The sequence below is a fragment of the Leptonychotes weddellii genome, chromosome 4, assembly GCF_054177405.1.
Source record: "Leptonychotes weddellii isolate Sample4059 chromosome 4, ASM5417740v2, whole genome shotgun sequence".
Classification (NCBI taxonomy): Eukaryota; Metazoa; Chordata; class Mammalia; order Carnivora; family Phocidae; genus Leptonychotes; species Leptonychotes weddellii.
Window position 1 is genome coordinate 4245185 of NC_138372.1, and position 23921 is coordinate 4269105.

Below are 23921 nucleotides of genomic sequence, written 5' to 3' on the forward strand. Positions count from 1 at the left end.
GTACCCCCTACCCAGTTTCCCCTATTTACATTACTTTGGTATACTGGTCCCAACCAGTCAACCAATACTGATTCATTATTATAAAATAAACTCTACCCATTATTCAGATTACCTTGGTTTTCCCCTAAAGTCCTTTTCTGTTCCAGGACCCCACCCAGGATTCCACATTACATTTAGTCATCGGGTCTCCATAGGCTCCTCCGGATTGTGACAGTTTCTGACTTTCTTTGTTTTTGTTGACCTTGACAGATGAGGTGTTTTGTATAATGTCCTTCAGTTGGGTTTGTCTGCTGTTTTTCTCATCTCTAGGCTGGGGTTTGGGTCTTGGGAAGGAAGACCCCAGAGGTGTGATGCCATGCTCATCGCATCATATCAAGGGTGCCTGCTGTCAGCATGACTGCTCGTGATGATCTTAACCTTGATCACCCGGCTGAGGTGGTGTTGATCAGGTTTCTCCACTGTACAGTTCCTACTTTTTTCCCCTCAGAGGCCATTTTGACCCCTCCTTTTTATTTTACTCCGCACTGAATCCAAACCTACTGGTTCTGTTTGCAAACAAACTTCCTTTCTGTCCAAATCACTCTTTACAGCCACCACTGCTGTCAGAGTCACAATTACGTGTGCCCAGTCGGCTTGGAGGGATCTCCTGGCTCCTGTCCCTGCCTGTACCTGGCCCCCTCGCAAGCAGTCTCCACGCAGGTGCCAGAGTGGTCTTTTAAAAACACACTTGGGTTACAGTACCCCTTTTCTCAATACTTTGATTGGTTTCCTGTTGTACTTAAGATCCCAGCTTCTCAGCATGGTCTGCGAGGCCTATGGAATCTTAATGTCTGTCACCCTCCAGCCTCTGGCCAAGCCCTTCTCCCCTCCTTCTCCCTGAGTCCCTCCCACACGCTCAGGTGCTTCCTGCCACTTTGCCTTTTACATGTCGCTTCCTCTGCCTAGAAGATGGTCACCAGCCACCTTGCTGTCCTTCAGATCACAGCTGTGTGGTATTTCCTTAGGGAGAACTTGCAGGCCCCCTTGCGAGCTGAGGGGGTACCCGTCCCTGCATGGGTTTCCACAGGGTCTTGCACTCCTCCTTCCCTCTGCGCTCAGGGTGCTGTGTGGGAATCCTTACTCGCTGGTGAGGACTCTCTGCCCTTCGCTGTATGCCCCAGGCTCCTCTCATACGGAGCCTGCCCCAGAGTTTCGTGCTCAATAAATATTTGAGTAAATGAATTTGTCTTTTATTTAAAATAGTGGATAGAACTGCAGAATGGAAACTAGTGTATCTTCCTTGTTTTAAGCATGCAAATATGTAAATATGTTTTTGAATTTAATTCTGTCATTCCACTGCTTCAAATCCTACCTGTATCCTTGTAAATGCATTGTGTAAGGTCCTGTGATGGGTATAGCAGTGGATGGAGAGGTGTGTATTCAACTCAAGGACCTACCTATTCATTCATTGCCTCATTGTCCACTTGTGTGTTGGGAGCCGCAGTGCACAGAGCCCTGCACAGAGCCCGTGTGATACTTTTGGGGCCTGTGGGACACCTTCCATTCCTTCGGGTACTAAGTCATGTAGTATGGACAGGTGTAGTTTGAATTCCAGCTCTGCCATTTTTAAGGTTTATGTCTTGAACTTAACCTTTGCGCATCTGCAAACATGGGGAATAGCATTATCCCTCTTGTAAGTCCTAGAAAGAATGAGATAAGAAAAGGAATGTAAGATGATCAGTGTCATCATAATCACTGCAATCACACAGCTAATGTTGATTGCTTTTTAGGTTCTAAACACTGTGCTAAGCAGTTGATATTACTTATTGTGATAAATTCTCACAGCAGTCCTATGAAGTAGGGCTGTCGTTATCTTCATGTTATAAATGAAGAGAGTGAGACTCAGTTAAAAAAATTAAAGAATTTGTCCAAGGTCATAGAAGTAGTAAGTGGTAGAACTGTTGTTACTGGAAGCCAGAACCGCGTGACCTGATTTCAGAGCACAGGAAGGACTTCTGTGTCTTGTGAAGCCACCGACCTTCCAGTGCAGCTTCATTCTTTTGGGTTTTAAAGACTTTTTCGGGATCAATTGGCATTTTAAAAATGTTAATAGTTTTGGGAGGGAGAACCGCTTTAAGCTGTCACCAGCCGGAATTTGTTCCTTAACTTTACACTTTGGCAGTTCTGACATCTGTGACTTCATGCCTGCAGGAGGCAGGGTGTGTGTGTGTGTGGCGGGGAGGGGGAGGGGAGACTGGAAGGTGGGGTTGGACCTACCTGGGCACTTTTTCTTAAAGTGAGGATTGTGACTCTTATGGTCAGACTCACCTGGCGGTTTTACCAAAACTTCAGTGCTCAGTTCCTCTTTTGGTGCACTAAATCGTCATTTCCTAGTGGCGGGACTTGGGAAACAATGTTTACAATGACTTGGTTTAAGTAGGGGGTTCTTTCTTATTCAACTTGAAGTTTGAGAATCAATGAATAGACGAGGAGATGGGAAAAGTAGGCGTCTTGATGATCCTGACTGTCGTGTAGGAAGCCACAGAGCGGTTATTAAAAAGCACGGGCATGCGCAGTTAGTCAGCTTAGAAGCAAGTAATATACAAGCAAAATATACAGTGGATGAATCTGTTTTACTTTTGTTTCAATAAATTTGTATTTGGGGGAATTTGGCATATGTTGTATTACTCTTTTCCCCTAGTGGGATAGTACCAGAAAGGAATGCATCTTGGCTATAAGTTGACATAATATACATTTCAAATCTGACGAATGTTTGGTGAATTTACATATTATTTGCAAAGCCAGGAGTATGTTGTCTAAAGCTGATTTTGTAGTCTCAGAGAAGCGACATCAGAGTGCCCTGATTTTCAGTTTAGAAAATGTGGTTCCAGAGCTGGGGTTCAGCAGCTCAGTGAAAGCGGCTCTCCCGCGCTCCCCTGTGACTCCCTGCTTTCTCTGCATGGGGACCGCAGCCTGGCCGCGTGGCTCAAAGGGTGCAGGGGAGGGCAGAGTCTCTGTCTTGCGTGCCCCCTCATTCTGAAATGGCTTTTTTGAGGTATAATTGGCATAGAACAAACGGCACTTAGAGTGTACGGTGTTAAGTGTGCACACGCACACGCCGCGTGGACCAAGCCTGACCCTCCACTGTAATGAACGCGTTCATCACTCTGAAAAGTTCCTGGGGGCTCTCTGCTGTCCCTTCCTCCCACTCTCTTCATCCTTTTGTGGAATCTTTGAAGCTGTTAGGCCGAAAAAATGATATTGTTGAGGATAAAATCATGGGTAGAAAGGTATTTAACCTGCAGTTTTTAGGTTTTTTTTTTTCCTGAGGACTAGTGGAAGTAATGTGATGATTATAACCGTAGGTTGCTCTGTCATTGATAGAAAGTTTTGAGAAAAACACACATATCTTAGAACAGACTGTCTTTGAGAAGCTTGGCAGAGATGCATTTCTAGAAAGGTTGAAGAAATGGTAGAGATGGTGACTGTTGTTGGAAGGGCACAGAGGACCAAATGCTTGTATTTTTTTAGTTTTTCAGTAGATGATATTTCTAACAAATTCTATCATGAAAGGGTAATAGGAATATAATCCCCACTTAACTGAAGGATATACTTAGCTCAAGTGCATTTTATTCTAGTCTGTTTTATTGAATGACGTGGTGATTTATTTATTTATATTTATAGGTAAACAAATTTTTTTTTGCCTCTCACTGTAATAAACTTTTGTCTGGACATTTTCTCTTTTTCACCTCTGAATACACTTGCTGAGGTTAGTTTCCGGTGAGCATAATATTGTTGAGTTACTAGACATTTGGTAAAGAAGTAGTGAGATAGATAGGGTTCTGTTGTAATGTTAGTTTCTGGCTGTCTCCTAGCTTTCTGACTCTGAATTTTCTCAGCTGTTTATTTTTCATTTCTTTTCGGTTCTCCCATGTATTTTGTTTTGTAAGTAATATGCTTGAGGTAAACATGGCAGCATTTGTGTGATGATTTAACCTCATTAGAGATGATGTTCTTTGTCCTGTGTCCTGTTTAGTTGAGAAATGAGCCAGTTCTCTGTGCTTATAAATGCTGGCAGGTCCTTGGCAAAAAACAAAAAGAAACTAACCTAGAATACAAATTGAGTGTGTTGGAAAACATGTCCCTCTAAAAAGTGATCCAGACATTGAGAGCTTACTATGGGTGAGGATTTCCCTGGAAAAGTGTCCTTCACTGGAACTCTGATGACCTGATGGTCTCCTGACAGTGAAGCTTGGTTGTGTATTTCCGTGATGTTATTAGTGTGTACTATGGCGGCGTAGTTCTCCAGTTTAGATCGAGGATAGCATGCATGTTAGTTATGCCCCTAAAGTTCTGGGGGGTTAGTAGGATTTTTGATCATTCCTTGTTTAATTCAGTGACTGGTCATCATTTTGAAAGGGGACTGTCTTGCAAGAGACGAGCTTTCTGTGCCCCTTGATGTAAAAATGCCAGTTCTCCCAGCGAGGGATTTGTTTTGGGTTGAAGAAGCCACCTTAGTCTTTGCGTGCACTGCTATGTATAAATTCAGTCCATTTGTAGTCAACCAGTGCCTGGCCTCACGGAAGAAAAGGGGGCTCCTGGAGGAGACCCGAAAATGGTAATTTGGTTCCTGAGCCACTCTGGGGCCCAGGAAGGGAGCTAGGAAAATCTTTTGTATATACATCAAGTTTCAGCTTGGGTCAGTCCTTTGGGAAAAAATAAAATAAAAAGCTATGCAGGTCCCATAGCTTCTAGAATTCATAGCTGACCTGTTGCTTTAACAGATTTCAGGTTAAGTAGAAAATTGCCAGATTGTTTCTGTGGGAAAACGTATTATGTTCCAAATGCCTGTCTCAGTGAAACGGCTCTGGCAACAACGTGTGGTTGAAGTGCTCCCCAGGTGTGCCCTGTCCTTGAGCCCTCCTTTTAGGCATTAAATTATATTCCAGGACCCTTGAATATTAGGGACGTACTACTTCCTGGTGGCCTTTACTTTCCTCCACCCCAATTAGCAAAATTATTCGTAGATTATTTATTGGCACAAATTTATTCAGAGCCACTTGTTTGTCAGAACTTGGGGAGAGTTCTGTTTCTGTGTGTTTTTTACTTAGATTGTCATCATTTCCTTCCGTGGAATCATCTGTGGGAATTCAGCTGGTTGTAGTGAGAGCGGTTCCTTACTACTTGGGCTGCTATCACGTTGGAATGGGTTGGTGTCTCCGCAACTTTTGGCAGGGGTTAAACTGGTACAGCATTTGGGCCAACGTATTTTTGTGAGTTGGTGAATTTTAGAAGTGATTTAGAAGATGTTAGCAGAAACCTCTCTAGGTGCTCTTTCCTCTTGTTTTAAGAAGAAATTATTTGATAAGTACATGTGTTTTGATAATGAAGGGGTGTGTGTAGATACTTGATCTGAGTTGGTACCCTTTTTCTCATTTTCATAGGAAATCTTTTAGTAAAACACAGCTTGACTACCGTTACACCGCTGGCTTCTTGCCTCCTCCTGCGAACCGGCTGGAGCCGTGTGAGCACCAGCGCTTTTTTTGGTGGCTATCGATTCCTGCCGGAGTGCTCCCAATTGCTTGCATGCCTCCCAGCAACAAATACATATGTGACAGACTTTACGGGAGATGAGCATTCCCGAGAAATGAAATGCTAGTTTACTTTTCAGTAGCTATGGAACTTAAAAAAAGAAATCATGTTTTTAGAATCATGGCCTTAAGGCACTAACACACTTGTATCTAGTGCATGAAGCTCTGCACGTTATTTTTAACAAAACCTAATCGGGGAGACAGAAATCTGATGTTTATAGAGTTTGTTTATTTATTGATTGCTCTGAGCCATCAGAAAGAATATGCTGTTCCTTTTAATAAAATCCTTTTGGGCAGTTGTCTATATTTTAATATAGAAGTATTTTTGGAATTTGATTTTAACAAGGTAAACTCTGATGTTGGATACTGTGGGATGCAACGCAACTAGGGGCCTGGAAGAAGGGTGGTACTTAAATCAGGTCCTGTTTTACTTCGAGTGGTGACATTTATGTTCCCATTTACCCTCCCACCCTTGAGCCATCATTTGCACTGCCGGTTAGAGCCTGCGGTCCAGTAAATGCTGGGTACTGTGGATCCTGAAATCAGGGAATGTAGCCTGCTCCAGTTTGGTTTTAGAGAGCTGACTAAAGATTACTGCGTGATCATGTTCACTTCCTTTAGTAGTGGAAGGAATATGGAAAATATTTGCTGTAACTGTTAATTGTTACGCTTGCTGTTGCTGCAAAGTATGCATGTCGAGATTTAGACGGTAGCTTTGTGTTGCAAAGAGCTTTGTGTTAGCTCTTTTTTGTCCTTTTTAAAACAAACTATTCTAATTTCTTAATGAGGAAGATGAGTAAATAATAACAAGATATTGAAGCCTAACCTGTCAGATACTTTTCATTGTCAGAGATTCCTGTTGTCAAGCTTCTATTAATTCTGTGTAATTCCAGTAGAACTGCAAGTTATTTTGCTTAAAATGTTTTTTCTCCCCTCTGTGCAGTGAGAGTTGAATGTGAGAACAGATCTTAATAGATAGTTACACAGTTTATTTTATCATGTATCACTTTATTGCTGTCTTCTAGAACATTGTTATACTAAATGTTCCAATAATGGAAATTTTATGCAGCTACTTCAAATGAAACAAATTTGCAAAAACTCAATTTTGGAACTCATTCCTTGAGGAGAGGGAAAAAACTCACCACACTGTGACCAAATTAGATTTCTGATATATTGGCAACTTACCAAACACTGTCATTTCCAGAAAACAGGGTGTGGGGTCCAGTGGAAATGTCAGTACTTCTCAAACACTTATAGTTGGAGATATTTTGGGTTTTAATATGATTGTATGGTTAAATTTTTACAAAAATTTTGTTGGTAACAGGTAATTGAAATTTCGTTTTGTGCCTAAATAAAAATGGCTCTACACGGAATCAGGAATGACTTGTGTTCAATTACAGGGGAGTCTTCTTTTCAAGAACTTGATTTTAAATTCTCAGAGATATTAGTTTTACTTACTAGAGCTCCTTTGTTTTGCAGAGATCATGATGCAGCCGTCCTTTTGGATTTCTTTTTAATAATGTGTGACCCTTCACCTTTGATCCCCTGACCTGCATTACCTTGGTAACCATTTCATTTTTTAATTTAATTTCATTTTTTAATTTTGGTGTACAAGCTGTAACATTTCATCTCTCAAAGTGTAACACGCTGATTTCCTCAAATAGAGATACCCCTTTGAGTGATAAATTTGCAAAATGCTGTCTTCATTTTCTGTATTAAAATTCATTTCAGTTTTTAAAATAAAGTGTAATCTGTGTTTTCATCCTTTTAAAATTTAAGTTTAGTGAGTGCATTTCCCCATACAATAGTTCTCCTTTTCTATTCATGTTTTGCAACAGCTAGATTACCTTGCTGCTCACACATAACTCACATCCACAGCAGCCAGCCGCCACCTTCTTCCACACACACCCCCTCCCTGTCAGCACGCACCCCTTCCCGTGCAGATTACCTCCTCTTTCTTTCAGAAACAGTGGCAACTTGAGTTTAGCAGTCTTAGCTGCCACATTCCACAACCTCAGATTACATTTTATATTCTCAAATATTATTGGGACAGAGAGTTGAGCCCCTTAATTCCATGTATGGACTAGAAGATAAGAAAGTTGTCTTTTCCCCAGAAAGTACCTTTCCCCTCCTTTAATATTTATTTCTTTATTTGAGGCATAAGTTAATAACAAGCAACATTTTTAACATGGTCAGAAATGTGCTTTTGTCTCTGCTGCAGCCTGGGTAATCAGCTGCGGTGGTCTGCATACCTGATTGCTTTATGACATATGCTGTTTTGTGACTGCTGTTGAGACATTTTTAATTGTATTCTGCTTTTCAGAAAATTCTTACTCAAAAGCAAAACAAACCAAAGTCTAAAAACAAAAATCAAACTTGAGTTAGTTCTTTGAACTGGCAGGAAATTCCTAAGAAATCATGTTCCTTAAAAAATCATGTGAAATCTCTTAGCATGGTCTGCTGAAGTGCAGATTATTTTTTAAGTGTCTCATTATTTTATTCTCTAACATTTAATGCTGATGCTTTAATTGCACACAGCTGAAGCTGCTAAATGAGCACTGAAATGGATTTAAGTCCTCTCTGAGCTTTGTTGATACCTATAAAAGTTTATGTCATTCATTAGAACCATAAATTAAAATTAGTTGTAGTGAGCTGTTCATTGGAGATTGGAACTCTCATGAACACTTCTTCGGGCTGACTAGCTTGTTTTTGTCTTTTATACTTACATACCTGCAAACCTGCCTTCGACCTTGGCTATCTTTTCACAGAATTGCAAAATACCAAGAGCTGAGAAATACAAATTCTATGATTACAAAGCCAGAATGTACATGGAATGAATGTCCCGGTAGTTATGGGCAACTTACTTGTTGCCTTGCATTTTAAGTTTTTTTTTTTTTTTTTTTAATTTTTTTTAATGAGAATGCTTTCAGAGTTGTGTAGGAACGTTTTCCAGATCCCACCCATTATTTGTTCCTCTGATGTGTTTTCCTTCCCGCCCTGAAGGAATAGTGCACAGCCTGAGTTTATTGCACAGAGTGTGCTCCACTCGTCTTGCTGAAGCTCCCTGTAGCCAGGGAGGGGCCCCTGAGGGGAGTGGCCTGATGGTCCCCAGAGAGTCACAGGCTCCCTGTTGACAGAATCAGGGCCTCTTGACATCTTCCCGGTAGGCTCCCATGGCTCCTAGAGATAGCCAGCTACTTTATTCATCAGTCCAGTAGCAGCTGAAGAGACATAAATAGGTGCACAAGAGAAATGTTTTTATTGTGATATTTTATTTTGCAGTTAGGTCAGTTAGGTTTTCTTTAAAGTTTTCTGCTTAGTACATTTTAAGATAACTTAATTTTTCTAAGAGAGCTAGTGTATGGACATATTTATTACTTACTTTCAAGAAGCATTGTTTATTTGGTTCGTATTTAGGGATGCTAGTAAGTTGTAAGCCACATGGATGTAGTTTTTGTAAGCCTGATTCAGAGAAAACTCTAGTCTGGGAGTCAGAAAAACCTGCCTTTGACTGGCAGGGTATCTGGATGTGCCATTTGTTCCTTTTAAGGTAGTTCTATGAAACTAAAGAACTGGAGTAGGAAGACTTCAAAAGACTGTCATGTTGATGGTATTAAAAACACTGAAATCAGTTGTGCAGTTCAACAGTATAGGAGTTTGTAAAACGTTTCATGGATTCACCTTCAGTTTTATCCTCTGTGAAATGTAGATATTATTATGTCTCCTACTTGCTTTTTAGGGTTGTTGGCAGGATAAATGAAACACTGTATGCTGCACACCCTGGGAACCAGAGGGAAGGTGCTTTTGAAATTAAACGTCGTCCTCTGGCTGGGCCGTTGGCGGCGTGACTGTCACACCGAGAGGCAGTTGTAGTGAGGTCTGTGGTAAAGGCCAGGAGCATGGGCTCTGGGGCCGGGTTGCCTGGGGTCCAGTGCCTCCTCCCATTTCGGCCCCTTGCAAGTGGTTTGGCCTCTCTGTGCCTCGGTTTCCTCCTCTTTCAAATGGAGCTGAGAAGAATAGCCCCCTGCTCAAGAGGGTCATGGTGCGTCTTTGGGGGTGGATGTCTGTGAAGTAGCCAGAGCAGGGCTGACAGGCGGGTCGGCAGTGGCTGTGGCGTGCGGGCCAGATCCTGCCCACCGCGAGAGACCCAGGCAGGGTGGGGTGTCAGTGACAAGGAATTCTGAGGGGGGCCTCGCAGGAAATGAAGCTTCAGAGAGCTTCCCCGTTAGTCTCCTGACGTTGTCTGCGAGAGCCAGGTGTGCTTCCGGGGAGAGGGGCTAGGATGCTTACGGTTACTGGGTACCTCTGAAGCAGATGCAAGTTCAGGTGTGTAAAGGTAAATCTGGGCTCCTAACCGTCTAGAAAGAAAAGCTTAGATTTAAGAGCACTTAACCCTTTCATGTTAGTGGATTTTGGCTGTGGAGATGTAAGAAAAGAGACCCGTGGGAGAGACGCCCCATCTTTCACTGTTGAGCTGGCTCCCAAGGAGTCAGAAAACTGTATGAGGCTTCAGTGCTTCCTCCTAAGTTGAAGAAGTGGAAGGAAGTCACTGTTGGGGGGGCGGGGTTCACATATTTTTCCGGGTGCTTTCTGTACATTTTAATCATCTAAATTTATCTGTGAGGTGAGTGGTGTGTTCACTCTATTTTGCACCTGAGAACACTGATGATCAGGTGGTTAAATCAGCCCTCATAGGGTCATACTCCTAGAAAATAATGGAACTGGTACTTAAATCCAGGTGCTGTCCTTCTCCTGGCACCTGCTTCCTTATTTTACTGGCAGACGTGGCTGGACCCCTCAGAGGAAATAGTTCTGCCGTTTGGTTGCAGGGGACTCACCCGTGTGCATTACGTCCCTTAGCCATTAGCAGCCCTGACTTAGTGACCTGCCACCACCACTGCCAGGAGGGCTCCATCCTCCATGCGGCACTTCGAGGGGCTCCATAACAGTGGCTTCCTCCATCTTGGCTGCACACCCAGGATCACTGTGCAGCTTTGAAATATGGAGCCCTGGCCGCGTCCCAGGCTCCGATCTGGCCATTCTGGCAGAATTGGTAGGTTCAGAAATACAGGAAGTTTATGTTATGAACAGAAAAGAAATGTAAATAATTGGTGCACATGTAGACCTGTGCGTCCAGAACATGGGCCAGTGCTATTAATTCTATAGTTAGCTACACTGTAAGTTAAATGGGCCTTTCTGGGCCAGTTTAGTAATTCAGCCACCTGTAATCAGCACCCCTTCTGTGGGAAAAGTCCCAGCCATCCACTCCGTAGGATATAGTCCTCTGGAAGTGGGCATCTGACCATCCCCAAAACCAGGTTTGAAGTTAGTCACAGAACTGAATACAGTTAGGGGGCTCTGACTTCTTCCTCTCTCACTTCTTTTTTCTCCCATCTTGTATGCTTCCCCCCGCCCCCGTCCTTTCCCCTAGCTCCCAACTCCTTTTTCTCCTGTCCTTCCTCTTTTTCTTTGTCTCCATCCGTGGGCCAGATCCCTCTGGGTGTGTCTATCCTTTGGACCCCAAAGCACTTGAAATCCTCCAGGAGACCTAGCATGAAGTAGGTGTTCATATCGACATTTCTTTTTTTTTTTTTTTAAAGATTTTATTTATTTATTTGACAGAGAGAGGCACAGTGAGAGAGGGAACACAAGCAGGGGGAGTGGGAGAGGGGGAAGCGGGCTTCCCGCTGAGCAGGGAGCCCGAAGCGGGGCTCGATCCCAGGACCCTGGGATCATGACCTGAGCCGAAGGCAGACGCTTAACTGACTGAGCCACTCAGGCGGCGCTATCGACATTTCTTAATATGTCTTCATATTGCTCTTTTAGAGGAGTAAGCACTGCCCCTCATTAGCCTGAACACTGTCAGCTTTCGTTGGCGATTCACTGAATAGGATGGAATGTGGGGCAGTAGGATGGACTTGACCGTTCTCGAGGCACTGGTATCAGGCTTTTAGTGTGTTTGCCGCCTAGTTTTTTAGAGCTGGGCTGTGAGGCCATCTGGGACCTCTCACGGTGTTCCTGAGAGGGGAAGGCCTTTCCTCGGGGCGCTTCGCTGGTCCAGATGTGCTGCTTGGGGCGCCTCCCCCTCCGTCACACTGACCGAGGGGAGCAGAGCAGAAGCTGGGACACCTGTGTGTGTACCATTCACTGCCTCGAGAGATGGTAGGGAAGCAGCCAGCCCTTCTGCGTCGGTGCCCCCTGCCCCCTCCCGTGAACAGCTTCTGCGGGGCGGAGTGCTTTGGTGTGACCTGAGGGCCTCCTCACGGCCCCCATCCGGCCACCATCCGGCCACCATAGGGGCCGTGCTGATGGAGGTTAGCCCTTGTTCAGGCATCGCGGAGACCGGGAGACCCACTCCAGGGACGAGAAGGCGGTTTTGCCATTCTTCAGCGGCATCAGCTCTAGCCAGAGAGGGAGTTAGAGGACAAGAGGGGACAGCAGTGTGGCGGCATAGTCAGGAGATCACAGGAAACGTCTCCTGTTTGTTCTCATTTGTGCTTCTTGTTTCCCTGGGGAACTGGACTGTGGGACATGCTTCAGAATCCCAGGATTCCTAGACCAGACTTGTCACTGTGCACACATCTTCACCTGGGTTCACAGATCCGCCACACGATGACAAGGAAGCACACACGTGCCTCCCTCAGAACTTTGGTTATTCGGGTTTGATCATCCAGTCCTTTCTCTCTCCTGTGCTGGTCCTTTCGAGTACTTTACCCCTCTTCGCCCTTCATTTTTCCAAGGAGAGACCTGAGTGATTGTTTTACTTCTCTCGCTACGGTGGCAGGAGGCCTGGTAGGGAGGGTTGGAGCTCGGGCTGGGCTGTTTGACGTGGTTTTGCCTGCTCGAGTACATGTTGCAGCATCTGGTACGGGAGCTTGCGTGTAGTAGGCGCTCAGCAAACACTCGCGCTTTCCGTTCTCATTAGCACAGGTAATTAAGAACAGGAGCTGATAGACTGCACGTATCTGTGCAGAGATATATCTGTAATTAAAGTTTTAATTAAAGAAACACCAGACCAGGCAGATGGTTCTTATGCCTGCATCCTGTAAACCAAACAGCCATGGCTTTTTGATCTTGCAAATAAGCAAAGGGGAGACTCGCATCACCCGTCGACAGCACCAGAGGGGAGGGGGACTCGTATTAACTAGCCATAATCTAATTTTGGTAGTGCTCTGTGTGATGCCAAATCCAGGGATAATCACTGCAGTTTGAAATGGAAATACGATACATCAAAGTTATGTCCCAGCCGAAGCTTTTAAGCCTCCAGTCAAGGGCATTACCACAGCCCAGCTGGTATATCACAAGGCATGTGGTTTTGTGCTAGATCACAAAAGCTGACAAAGTGTTATTTAGGATCATCAGCTAAATACAGTATTAGAGTGCTATCATCCTGATTTTTCGGGTTTTGCCACCTTATAGCAATGCTGTATTGAGATATGGGATGTGTGCCTGCTTGGCTCATGCAGGTCCTCTGTGCTGTTTATGTCACAGTGACCTTAATGACCAACCAAGTGCAGAATTTAAAAAACAAAACCACCACAGGGGATAACAGAAAAAAACTTAATCTCAGGTCTTACCATTTAGAACAGCCTCCACCCAGGGAGCCCCATGAACTTGTTCAGGTCGTGCGCTGTTAGCAGGAGGCCTGAGCAGTGCAGAGAAGAGGCTTTGGGAGGTCCGCGCCAGTTCACCTTAACCTCCTGGGATGCATCCACTACTTAGCCCCCAGTTTCTTACCCATCCTTGTGACCATTTACTTCTCCATGCTCATGATTTTCTTGCATTACTGCATTGCCGGTGGGCAGTTCTGTAGCTCAGTTAGATGCCAGTTAATATAGGTATGTTTTTACCACCTACGTCTCACTCATTTGTTTTCTGCTTGGTAGAACCAGCGTTGAAGATGTTCATTTTCTATTTCACTGTGAAACATCTTAGTTTAGAGGGTTAGGAGAGTAGTTTCTACTTTGCTTAATGGTAGGTGACCTTATCCCTGTTTCTTTTAAGGCGAAGTAGGGCTCTCACCAGAAAAAGCCCGTGCACACCAGGGTGTATATAGGTATCTCCACATTAAAGACCGTGTCACAAAGTGGTAGAACACAAAAGTACTTTAACTCATCTTCATGCCATCTGTAAATCAGAACTCCGTCATCCTAGCAGAAATGCCAAATCCATGAACCCATGACGCGCTGTGAGTGACACGTGTATGACGGGTAGAGAGAAATGTTTTTGTCATCTTTTTGCTCGGGGAAGACTTCAGTTATTTGGGGAGATACTGTGTGTTTTCAGAAGAAGCCAGTTCAGTGTAAGCTACTTTGAATAAGTGGTCTTCGGTGTTTGTGTCCAGGAAATATTGTCAGACCCATAGAGAAGTGCTCCTATGTGGTGAGTTGCCATTTTACGTGCAGAATTTGAACCTGATTGGCTCTGAAGTCTGTTTCTTCTCTCACCTGGTCAGAGACCTGAGCATGTAACCCTGGCGTGTATAGCACGGTGTTCGGTTGTAGGAGGTTTCCTAGGAGGCGATGGGCACCACGGGAGCGCCTCCCTTCAGGGTTGCAGATTGTTGTTTCTCCACGGGGAGAAGGAAACATCAGCAAACAAACCCACCTGGAATAGGAGGTTTTTAATTTCTTATTCTGTGGTGGTTTTGGAGAGAGCTTTTGTTCCCTCTGATACCTGGGTGCTGATGGAGTGGGCAGTGGCGTGTTGTCTACCCTCCAGTGACTTAAATTCAGACACTTGCTCTTTGGTTCAGTATTTATTGAATGCCTAGTAGCAGGTGCTGTCCTAGTTACCAGGAATAAAGCAATCAACAAAAGAAGGCCATTCCCCTCAAAAAGCTTATTTTCTGGTTGGGGGGGAAGGGTCACAGCCAATAAGCAAACAAAAAATGAGTAACAGTAATTGAGTGATTATATGTGCCAACATTTATTCACTAGTTACTCCTCAGAGCACTGAGGAAGCAGGTTCTCTTGTCCTCGTTTTGCAGGCGAGGAAACCGAGCTCCAGTGCTCAGTGTCCCATAGCAGGACGTGGTGCTGCTGGTCTTCCAACCCCAGTGACCTGCCTCCGGCTTTCCTGCTCTTCACACCATGCGATTTTCTCTTTTAAACAACGGCCTGATGTGTTTATTTCTACATCAACACAGAAATGTTGATGCTACTAAGTGTGATGAGGAGCAGTGAGGCAAAGTGAACCTTCGGGAGGGCTCCTGGATGTCGGCCTGGGGGTGTGCAGGTGTGTGCTCTTTGAGAGAGTGTGACTTGAGCAGGTGTCTGGTAAGGTGATTTGAAGGAAGTGACACAGATCCAAGTAGTATCTGGAGTGAGAGTACTCCAGGCAGAGGGAAGGCGGAAGCAAAGGCCCCCAGGTGGATGTGGGTTTGGCAGTAGCGGAAGAGAAGCAAGGAGAACAGCAAGGAGGCCGGTGTGGCTGCTCTGAGTGGGTGTGGTGAGAAGAGTAGGATGAGGTAGCCAGGGCCCATGTTCCACAGGGCCTGGTGGGGCACAGTAACGTCTTCTGATTTTAGTGAATGAGAACGGAAGCCATCCGAGAATTGTTGAGCAGGAAGACACCATGATTTCAGGGATCCCTCTGAATGCAGTGCAGAGAACAGTCTAGGGCAGGGGTTGGCAAACCGTCACCTGAAGGCCAAATCCAGCCAGCCACCTGTTTTTGTGCAGCCAGCAAACTAAGATGCTTTTTACATTTTTTAAATGGTTGAAAAAACTACGATGAATAATAATTTGTGGTACATGAAAATTATACGTAATTCAAATTTCAGTGTCCATTTAAGTTCTAGTTTTACTGGAATAGAGCCACGCTCATTCGTTTGCATATCGTCTTGAGTCTGCTTTTGAGCCTGCAACAGCTAAGTTGAGTGGTTGCAACAGAGACCATCTGGCCCACAGAGCCTAAAATATTTACTATCTGGCCCTTTAAGAAAGAGTTTGCTGATCCCTAATTTAGGGCTGTAGGGATGGAAGTAAGGAGACCAGTGAGGAGACTCTTGCGAGGGCTGATGGTGGTCCGGACCAGGGCAGTGAGAAGTGGTCAGATGCTGGATGTGTTTCAGAGGAAGGGCTGACAGGTTGTGTGCAAATATGAAGGGTTGGGGTGGATGCCAATGTTTCTGCACTGAGCAGCTGGGAGAATGCAGCTTCTCTTTGCTGAGATTGGGAAGCCCGTGGGAGCCGCAGGTTGGGGAGAAAGGGTGAGGAGAAAGCAAGAGTTGTGTTTTGGACGTGTTAACTCTAACATGCCAAGTGGAGGTGTTGACTAGGCAGTCATATATATGAGTTGTAATCTAGAGGAGAGGCCTAGGCTCGAGCCAGACTTCTCAGTGTTTTCAGCATATAGAAGGTTCTTACTTGCTCTGGGATGCATGGGATCCTGAAGGGGGTGTGGATAGGGAGAGGTGTTCAAACACGGAGCACTGGGGTGTTAAGAGGAAGGAGGAGGAGGAAGCAAAGGAGAACGGGAAGGAACAACCAGAGAAGGAAAGCCAGGAGAGCGAGGTCTTCTGGAAGAATGTGTTTCAAAGCAGAGAGAGTGACCCTCTGTGTCAAATGCTGCTAAAGGTCAAGTAAGATGCAGACTGAGAATTGGCCGTGGATCTGGCAGCATGGAGGTCGGTGGTGACTTTGATATGAGCTGGATGAGTGAAGTGGTGAGGACAAAAGCCCTGTCCCAGCTGGTTCAAGCAAAAATGGGAGGACAGGAAGCGGAGCTGCTGCATTTAAAGAGTTCTGCTTTCTGCTGCCCAAATGCAGGCTGTGAGGGCAGAGTAGGGTTTAACCTGGGATTGGGATTTGCCGGGGGAATACTGATGGTGGGGGAAGGCGCAAGGTTGTTGAGCTCTGGTGTGATGAAGGACTGCATACTCTAAACCAGACAGGTTGCAAAAGGGAAGCACGAGGGAGATGAGGGCAGTGAGAGGCCATGGCGTCAGGGGGATTCGAAGAATAGGATCAGGAGTGGTTGGAGTAAGGGGGGCGCCTGGGTGGCTCAGTCGGTTAAGCGTCCAACTCTTGACTCTTGATTTCAGCTCAGGTCATGATCTCAGGGTTGTGGGATTGAGCCCTGAGTTGGGCTCTGCTCTGGGTGTGGAGCCTGCTTGGGATTCTCTCTCCCCTTTCCCTCTGGCCACCCCCTTTCTCTCTTTAAAAAAAAAAAAAAAAAGAATGGTTGGAGTAGGGATAGTCAAAGAGAGGGATGCTTGAATTTGATATTGAAGGAGTGCAGTTGTGGTTAACATCAAGGCCTAGGGCAGTGCTGTCCAGTAGAAATATAATGTGAGCCACATGTGTAATTTTGAATGTTTTAGAAGCCATATTTTAAAAAAGTAAAGAGAAACAAGTGAAATTAATTTTAATGATATGTTAGCTCAATATATCTAAAATACCATGGAATATGCAATCAATATAAAAATTATTGAGATATTTTACATTTATTTTGTAGTAAGTCTTTGAAATCTGATATGGATTTTATACTTTCAGCACATCTTTATTCAGACCAGACACAATTTCAAAAGTGCTCAGTATCCACGTGTGGCTCATGGCTCCCATCTTGGACAGGTTGGGGATGCTCGTGGAAGTATGGTTCAAGGTTATTAGAGAGGAGTGGGTCAAGGAACAGGCCAATGATTAGGAAGGATTGTCTGCATGGATCTGAAACCACTTATGCCTCCTGATGAGAGTAACAGGGTTGGAGAGGCAGAAGGGGGATGCTGTGGCTGTTGGTAGGATCTTTGCCTCAGTGGCCACTGTTCTAACCTGCCTGCCAAGGAACATTTCCTGACCCTGATCCTGTCCTACTTCTCAGCATCTGTGAGGTTCTGAGGGATTGCTCTTGCCTCATTTCAAATCCAGGTGGTACCTCCTTGGGATGATGGGTTTGGGACAAGATTTCTGAGTCACAGTGAAGTATCAAAACACAAGGCCATAATTTTGATAAGCTCTTCCAAAAATGGCAGCTTTTTACTTGGGTTTTTTTTTTCTTTTTTTTTTTTTTTAAAGATTTTATTTATTCATTTGACAGAGAGAGACACAGCGAGAGAGGGAACACAAGCAGGGGGAGTGGGAGAGGGAGAAGCAGGCTCCCCGCAGAGCAGGGAGCCCGATGCGGGACTTGATCCCAGGACCCTGGGATCATGACCTGAGCCGAAGGCAGTCGCTTAACCGACTGAGCCACCCAGGCGCCCTTGGGTTTTTATTTTCATCCAGAAGGCTTTTCATTGACTCACTAATGAAAATGTTAACTCCATGTGGGCAACTCATTACAGCCATCCCCGCGCCCTCCCCCCCCAACCCCCCCAGAAAAAATATCCTTTAGATTCTTACCTTTATTTTGTCATATCTTTAGATTTCTATCTTTATTTTGGCATAATCCTTGAATACCTCAAATGTTAGTTTATACTTCATCCTAGATATGTTTGAATCCCTACAGAAGCCAGCATTTGGTAGCTTCGAGGCAGTCTCATGTGATAGAAGCAACAGCATACAAAACCTGCCTGTCCTCATCCGATGCTTTTGAAAGGGCGGGCATGGTCAGCCTTTTACTGTGTAGAGGAGTTGTATATATATACGGCGCGTGTGCACGCTCACTCTGTTACGTGTGTGTGTGTAATAATTTACATAGATAAATTTATATATTCGGCTTTGATCCACAATGTGTGTTTAAAGATTAATAAAAATTGATGATGGGGTCAGAAGCTGTTTTTTAGTCTTGTAGGCCAGGAAAATTAAACTGTTTTGAAAGGGTAAATAGGAACACCTCAGCCACTCACATGGTCTTGGTACTTTCCATACCAATAATGAGCCCCGGGGAAAAAGATGCATGGATACTCCCATTCTGTACCTTTATCAAGTTTAAATTATTTTAGCTTCTCTTTAGTTTGTTTCCTGTCATATTAAGATTAACAAACAAACAAACAAAATCCTCAAAAATCCTACCAGCCCCAGTGTTTAGGAAGAGTCTGTTTTGAGCCATGTGTTTGTGAACCTTATGTTCTTGGATGACCTCTGTTTTGAAGGAGTAATTGCTTGTTCATTTCATATGAACTAATGTCACAAGAATGTGGGGTCTAGGTAGTTTGTCTTGTTAATGTCCAGACTAGTAATTCCATGAGGGTGTCACAGAGTCTACCTGGTCAGTAACTGTGCACCTGCTGTAAATTTAATGTCCTTCTGGCACCAGTGTACTCATGTGAAAGAAAACTCAGTAAACACAATTTAGTAATAAGGAAAGCTTACTCATTACCTAAGTTTTCTTAAACTCTTTTTATTCTAATTAAAATGTTTCCATCTAACAGGGAAGTGGGTGAATACTAAGAACTGGAAATTAAGCAAGAAATTAAAAGAACATTGATGGCTTTATTGCAGTTTGTTTTGAGATTTTTCTCTCCACTAAATGGTGGTTTACTTATAAAGTCACTCCTTCACACATAAATCTTTGTGACGAATGGACTGGAATTTATTCCAACAAAAGAAGAGCTAGTTTATGATGCCACTTGTAAATGATAACACATGTTATGTACGAGAACCAAAGCATTAGCTTTTTAAAAGCATTGTTAGCATGATTACTTAATTTGGTCCACACACAATTCTAGTTTCTTTGAAAGTGAAGGTCAGTGTGTCTAGGAGACTAGGGAAGTGAGGGCTTTGACATTTGTTCATTGTTTTTTATTTAGATCTGGGTCACTAGCATGCTCTTGGTATAATTCTTGCCTCAAAAAAATCCAAAGCATAACATTTAAACTTGTACTTTATTCCTTCAGAAATTTACTGCTGACACTGAAACTTCTCCCTAACCAAAGCGGATGCTTGTTCTGTAGTGGGCAAGCCCTTGCCCTCCCTTGTCCTAGAACCCTTGTGCAAGCCAGCTCTCTGGATGCTTCTCTGTGTTGTCATCTGGATTTGCCTTTATTAATAAAGCATTCGTTAACTCAGAAAGCCCATGTCTGCATGCAGATGTAGGTGGAGGTGTTCATGAACAGATACAACCTGCCCCACCTGCTCCCCCAGCCCCCCTGCTCCCACCCCTTCCCGGTTTTATGCCTGGCAGACAGGCTCCTTCTGGAGGCCAGCCTGGATGTCACTTCTTCATGAGTCCTTTCCGCGCAGCCTGCCCTGATGGCTCACTTTTTTTTTTTTTTTTAAGATTTTATTTATTTATTTGACAGAGAGACAGTGAGAGAGGGAACACAAGCAGGGGGAGTGGGAGAGGGAGAAGCAGGCTTCCCGATGAGCAGGGAGCCCGATGCGGGGCTCGATCCCAGGACCCTGGGATCATGACCTGAGCTGAAGGCAGACTCTTTAACGACAGCCACCCAGGCGCCCCTGATGGCTCACTTTTAATGGGCACTGCTTTCCATGTCCGTCTGAGGACCCTTGCCATAGCATATTGTAATTTGTCTCTTTATTGGTGTTTTTAGTCCCCTAAACCGTGAGCTCCTCGGGGCAGGTGCTAGACCTCACTGATTTCGCTTTCCCTAGAGCCCAGCCCAGCATGTGTGCATGGCTGTGAGTGATGAATGTGGGTGGATGAAAGAGGAAGAGGTGGTGGGGTAATACACTTCAAGCCAAAAAGTTAAACTTAATTGTTTTGGGGGAAGAGAATAAATACTGTTTTTGTTTATATAGGTCTTAAAATTTGGGTGGCAGAAAGCAGATATACAGAGAACAAGTTAGAATCGGCTGTCTGATTCCACAGAGACAGTCACATTTTGTATTAAAAAATGTAATTTACCATTGATCGCCTTGAAATCTTCAGTTTGTTGTTCTGGTGTCTTAATTAACTAATTACTTAATTGAGTAACAACTAGGGGAATAGATCATAAATGTGAGGATGTTCCTTGTAAGAAGCCCACCGCTCTTTTCTTTCCGTGATGTGTCCTTTTTAGCACCATCCTCGAAGCTTGTGAAACTGAGCTGCCTCTCTGCATTGGACACATGCTTGAATATGATGGTTCTTTCATAAGTATCTGGTTCCATAGGAATTCACTAGTTATGCTTCTATTGAGTCAATTTGAGGTTTCGTTGGAAATCATTCCCATAGTAGAAAAACAAAGTAGCATCATACATCCTCCCCCTGCAACCAGCTCCCAAATTCCCCTCAAAGATTCATTAGCACGGTGTTCATTGTTTTACCCGAAATCACTCACTTTTAAAATGGCTCTTCCCCTCCAGTAGCACCTAAGCAACGGGAGGTAAGTGAGATCAGAAAGAACAGACCTTCTGCGGCTTCCTTCCGCATCAGTGTGCGTGTGGTGGTTTAAGGGCCACTGTGGAAGTCACCTGTAGCTTGTTAGGATCTTACGTAATTAAGGAAATGTTAGTCCTACTCCTCATTCAGTATTCCTTTGAAATACTGCATTCCTCTGACCTGTGAAGCTGCTTGGAAGTAACGAGTGTTGGTGCTGAGGATTCAGTTTGAGCAGTCCACCTTCTCAGGCCCGTGCTTCATCTAATGGTGTCTAGCAGGGGAGCCTCTCGAAGCATTGTGTTCTGTTGCATCAATATGTACTTAGACACGCTAATCTGAATTAGAGAGCTGATTGTACATAATGACTCCTTAGGGATGCCGTGGTAGAAAAAAGAAAACAAAAACTTGCATAGTTTACTGAATATGCATAGTCAGTAAAAAATTCTTCTAAAATTAGTGTTAATTGAATCTGAACCTTGATCATCTTTGAACCTTTAATTTTTAATTCGATCCCTTAAAAAACTCTTGTGGCCTCTTAAAGATACATCCTACAACCAATAAAAGTTATGCTGTAATGATTATAAAAAGGCCAAGTTACCATAGGGAAGTGTCAGTTGTGTGGATATATATGTGAATGAATAGTGTGTGTGTCACATTTATACGTGTTCATACACATACACAGACATATGTGTGTGTTTAATACACACCGTGGTTTGTCTTTATTCAGATATCTCCTTCTTTCTCTGCCTCTGGGAAATGGGGCACATTTTCTTCAGTTAAAAACAGAAATAGAAGCGATGGTCTTGACCCATTTTACACTTATTTATTTCAGGCTCTCACCACACAGTTGTTCATGGGCGCAGCAAGAAGAGGGACCCACAGAGCTGGAGCCGTGAGGGCTGGCACCCTGGACTTGCAGCTAGCAGAACTCGTAGGGGGGCCTTGCCATCCTGCCGCCCCATGTCTGGCTCCAAGATAATTCCATTAGTGAAGTGGTTGCACTTAAAACCCAAAGTTAATTTGAACTGAATGTTACTGAAAATGAAGTACATGCAAGTGCCTCACTCTTGCTTTACCCCACAGTTGTTATGCGAGAGACCCACAGTCTGACGTGGCTGTGGGAGAGCAGGTCTTTACCCACATGCCACCTGGTCACAGAGGCCTCAGCGATCATCCTCATGCCCAGATGCCACTCTTGGTCCCCTTTGCAAGCTTCTCTTTTCCTAAAAGCACTCATCTCCAGAGTGGTGATATAATTATGTGTTGGTTACTGTCTGTGTCCTGCAGGAATGGAAGCCCCACGAGGGCAGGGCCTCCGTCCTGTTCCTGTCTTCAGTGTGTGGGGTAGGGCCTGGCTCAGTGTAGAGTCTGAACGAATGCTGTTGAATGCATTATAAATGGGTCCACTGGTGTGGCATCCTTTCTGAATGTGCTTTTAATTTGCCTTTTATAGATAACTTTTAAAAAATGATAAAACAGTGAAACTTGGGGGTAAATATAAAAATTTTGTTGGGATTGAAATAAGTGACAGTGTTTTTGAGATGCCAGAGCCAATCAGGGCTTTAGGATATTGAATTACAAATTTACTCTCTGTTCCGGTATCCATGCCTTCTGATGAAGAAGCAGAGGAAATAGATGTAGGAGAGACAAGAGTCCTGTCTCTGGAATACAGGGGCACCTAGGAGATCTTGCAGTTTGGGTTCCAGACCACTGCAAGAAAGCGAGTGTCACAATGAAGTGAGTCCAATGCATGGTTTTGTTTCTGGTGCGTATGAAAGCTGAGTTTACACTATATTGTGATCTATTAAATGTGTTAACAGCATTATGTCTAAAAAAATACTGCTGGAACATGCTAACCATCTGAGCTTCCAGCGTGTCGTGACCTTTTTGCTGGCGGAGGGTCTTGCCTCGATGCAATGGCTGCAAGACTGCTCAGGGTGCTGGGTGCTGAAGGCTGGGGTGACCGTGGCGATTTCTTACAACAACAGTGAAGTTTGCTGCATAGATCAACTCTTCCTTTCACAAATTCCTCTAGCATGTGATGCTGTTTGATAGCATTTTCCCCATAGCAGAACTTTTTTTCAAAATTGGGCTCCGTCCCCTTGAACGCTGCCACTGCTTTATCAACTAAGTTTATGGAATATTCTAAATTCTTTGTTGTCATTTCAACAGTCTTCACCAGGAACAGATTCCATCTCAAGATGCTCGTCCATAAGAAACAACTCCTCATCTCGTCAAGTTTTATCCTGAAATTGCAGCGATTCGGTCCCATCTTCAGGTGCCACTTCTAATTCTAGTTCTCTTGCTGTTTCCACCACACCTGCAGTTCCTCCCTGCACTGAAGTCTCGAACACCTCAAAGTCATCCATGAGGGTGGGAGTCTATTTCTTCCAAACTCCTGTTGTGTTGATATTTTGACCTCTTTCCATGAGTCATGAAAGTTCTTAATGGCGTCTAGATGGTGACTCCTTTCCAGAGGTTTTCAGTTTACTTTGCCCAGATCCATCAGAGGAATTCGTATCTAGGGCAGCTGTCGCCTTATGCAATGTATTTCTTAAATAGTAAGACTTGAAAGTTGAAATTCCTCCTTGATCCATGGGCTGCAGGCTGGATATTGTGTTAGCATGCATGGAAACAACATTAATCTCGTTGTACGTCTCCATCAGAGCTCTTGGGTGACCACATGCATTGTCAATGAACAGTACTGTTTTGGAAGGGATCTTTTTTCCTGAGCAGTAGATCTCAACAGTGGGTTAAAAATATTCAGCAAACCATGTTGTAAACAGATGTGCTGTCATCCAGGCTTTGTTGTTCCGTTTATAGAGCACAGGCAGAGTAAATTTAGCATAGTTCTTTAGCATAGTTCTGGAATTTGCACAATGGTAAATGAGTATTGGCGTCAGCGTCCAGTCACCAGCTGCATTATCCCCAAAAAGAGAGGCAGCCTGTCCTTTGAAGCTTTGAAGCCAGGCACTGACTTCTCCTCTCTAGCTATGGAAATGCTTAGATAAGCCTTCCAGCAGAAGGTGTTTTGTTTACATTGAAAATCTGTTGTTTCGTGTCGCTGCCTTCATGAATCCTCTGAGCTTGATCTTCTGGAGAACTTGATGCAGCTCCTGTATCAGCTCTTGCTGCTTCACCTTGTGC

At 44.2% G+C, this 23921-nt stretch overlaps 1 protein-coding gene across 17 annotated transcripts in view; it reads left to right on the forward strand.

Moving 5' to 3' along the window:
• The window catches only part of CAMTA1 (calmodulin binding transcription activator 1), an 834392-nt gene that overhangs the window by 71867 nt on the left and 738604 nt on the right, over positions 1–23921 (forward strand). For 2 of the 17 annotated variants that reach the window (XR_014144662.1, XM_081817403.1), the window contains one exon: positions 7050–7133. The exons of 11 other annotated variants lie outside the window; for them this stretch is intronic. Coding sequence is in view for 2 of the 6 variants with exons in the window: in XM_081817413.1 (XP_081673539.1) it covers positions 22947–23024 (78 nt within the window). In the remaining 4 variants the exon portion in view is untranslated. Of the gene's footprint in view, positions 1–7049; positions 7315–21606; positions 22290–22946; positions 23053–23921 lie in introns of those variants that run through there. 4 more of the 17 variants (XR_014144661.1, XR_014144663.1, XM_081817413.1 and 1 more) reach the window with 4 other exon arrangements.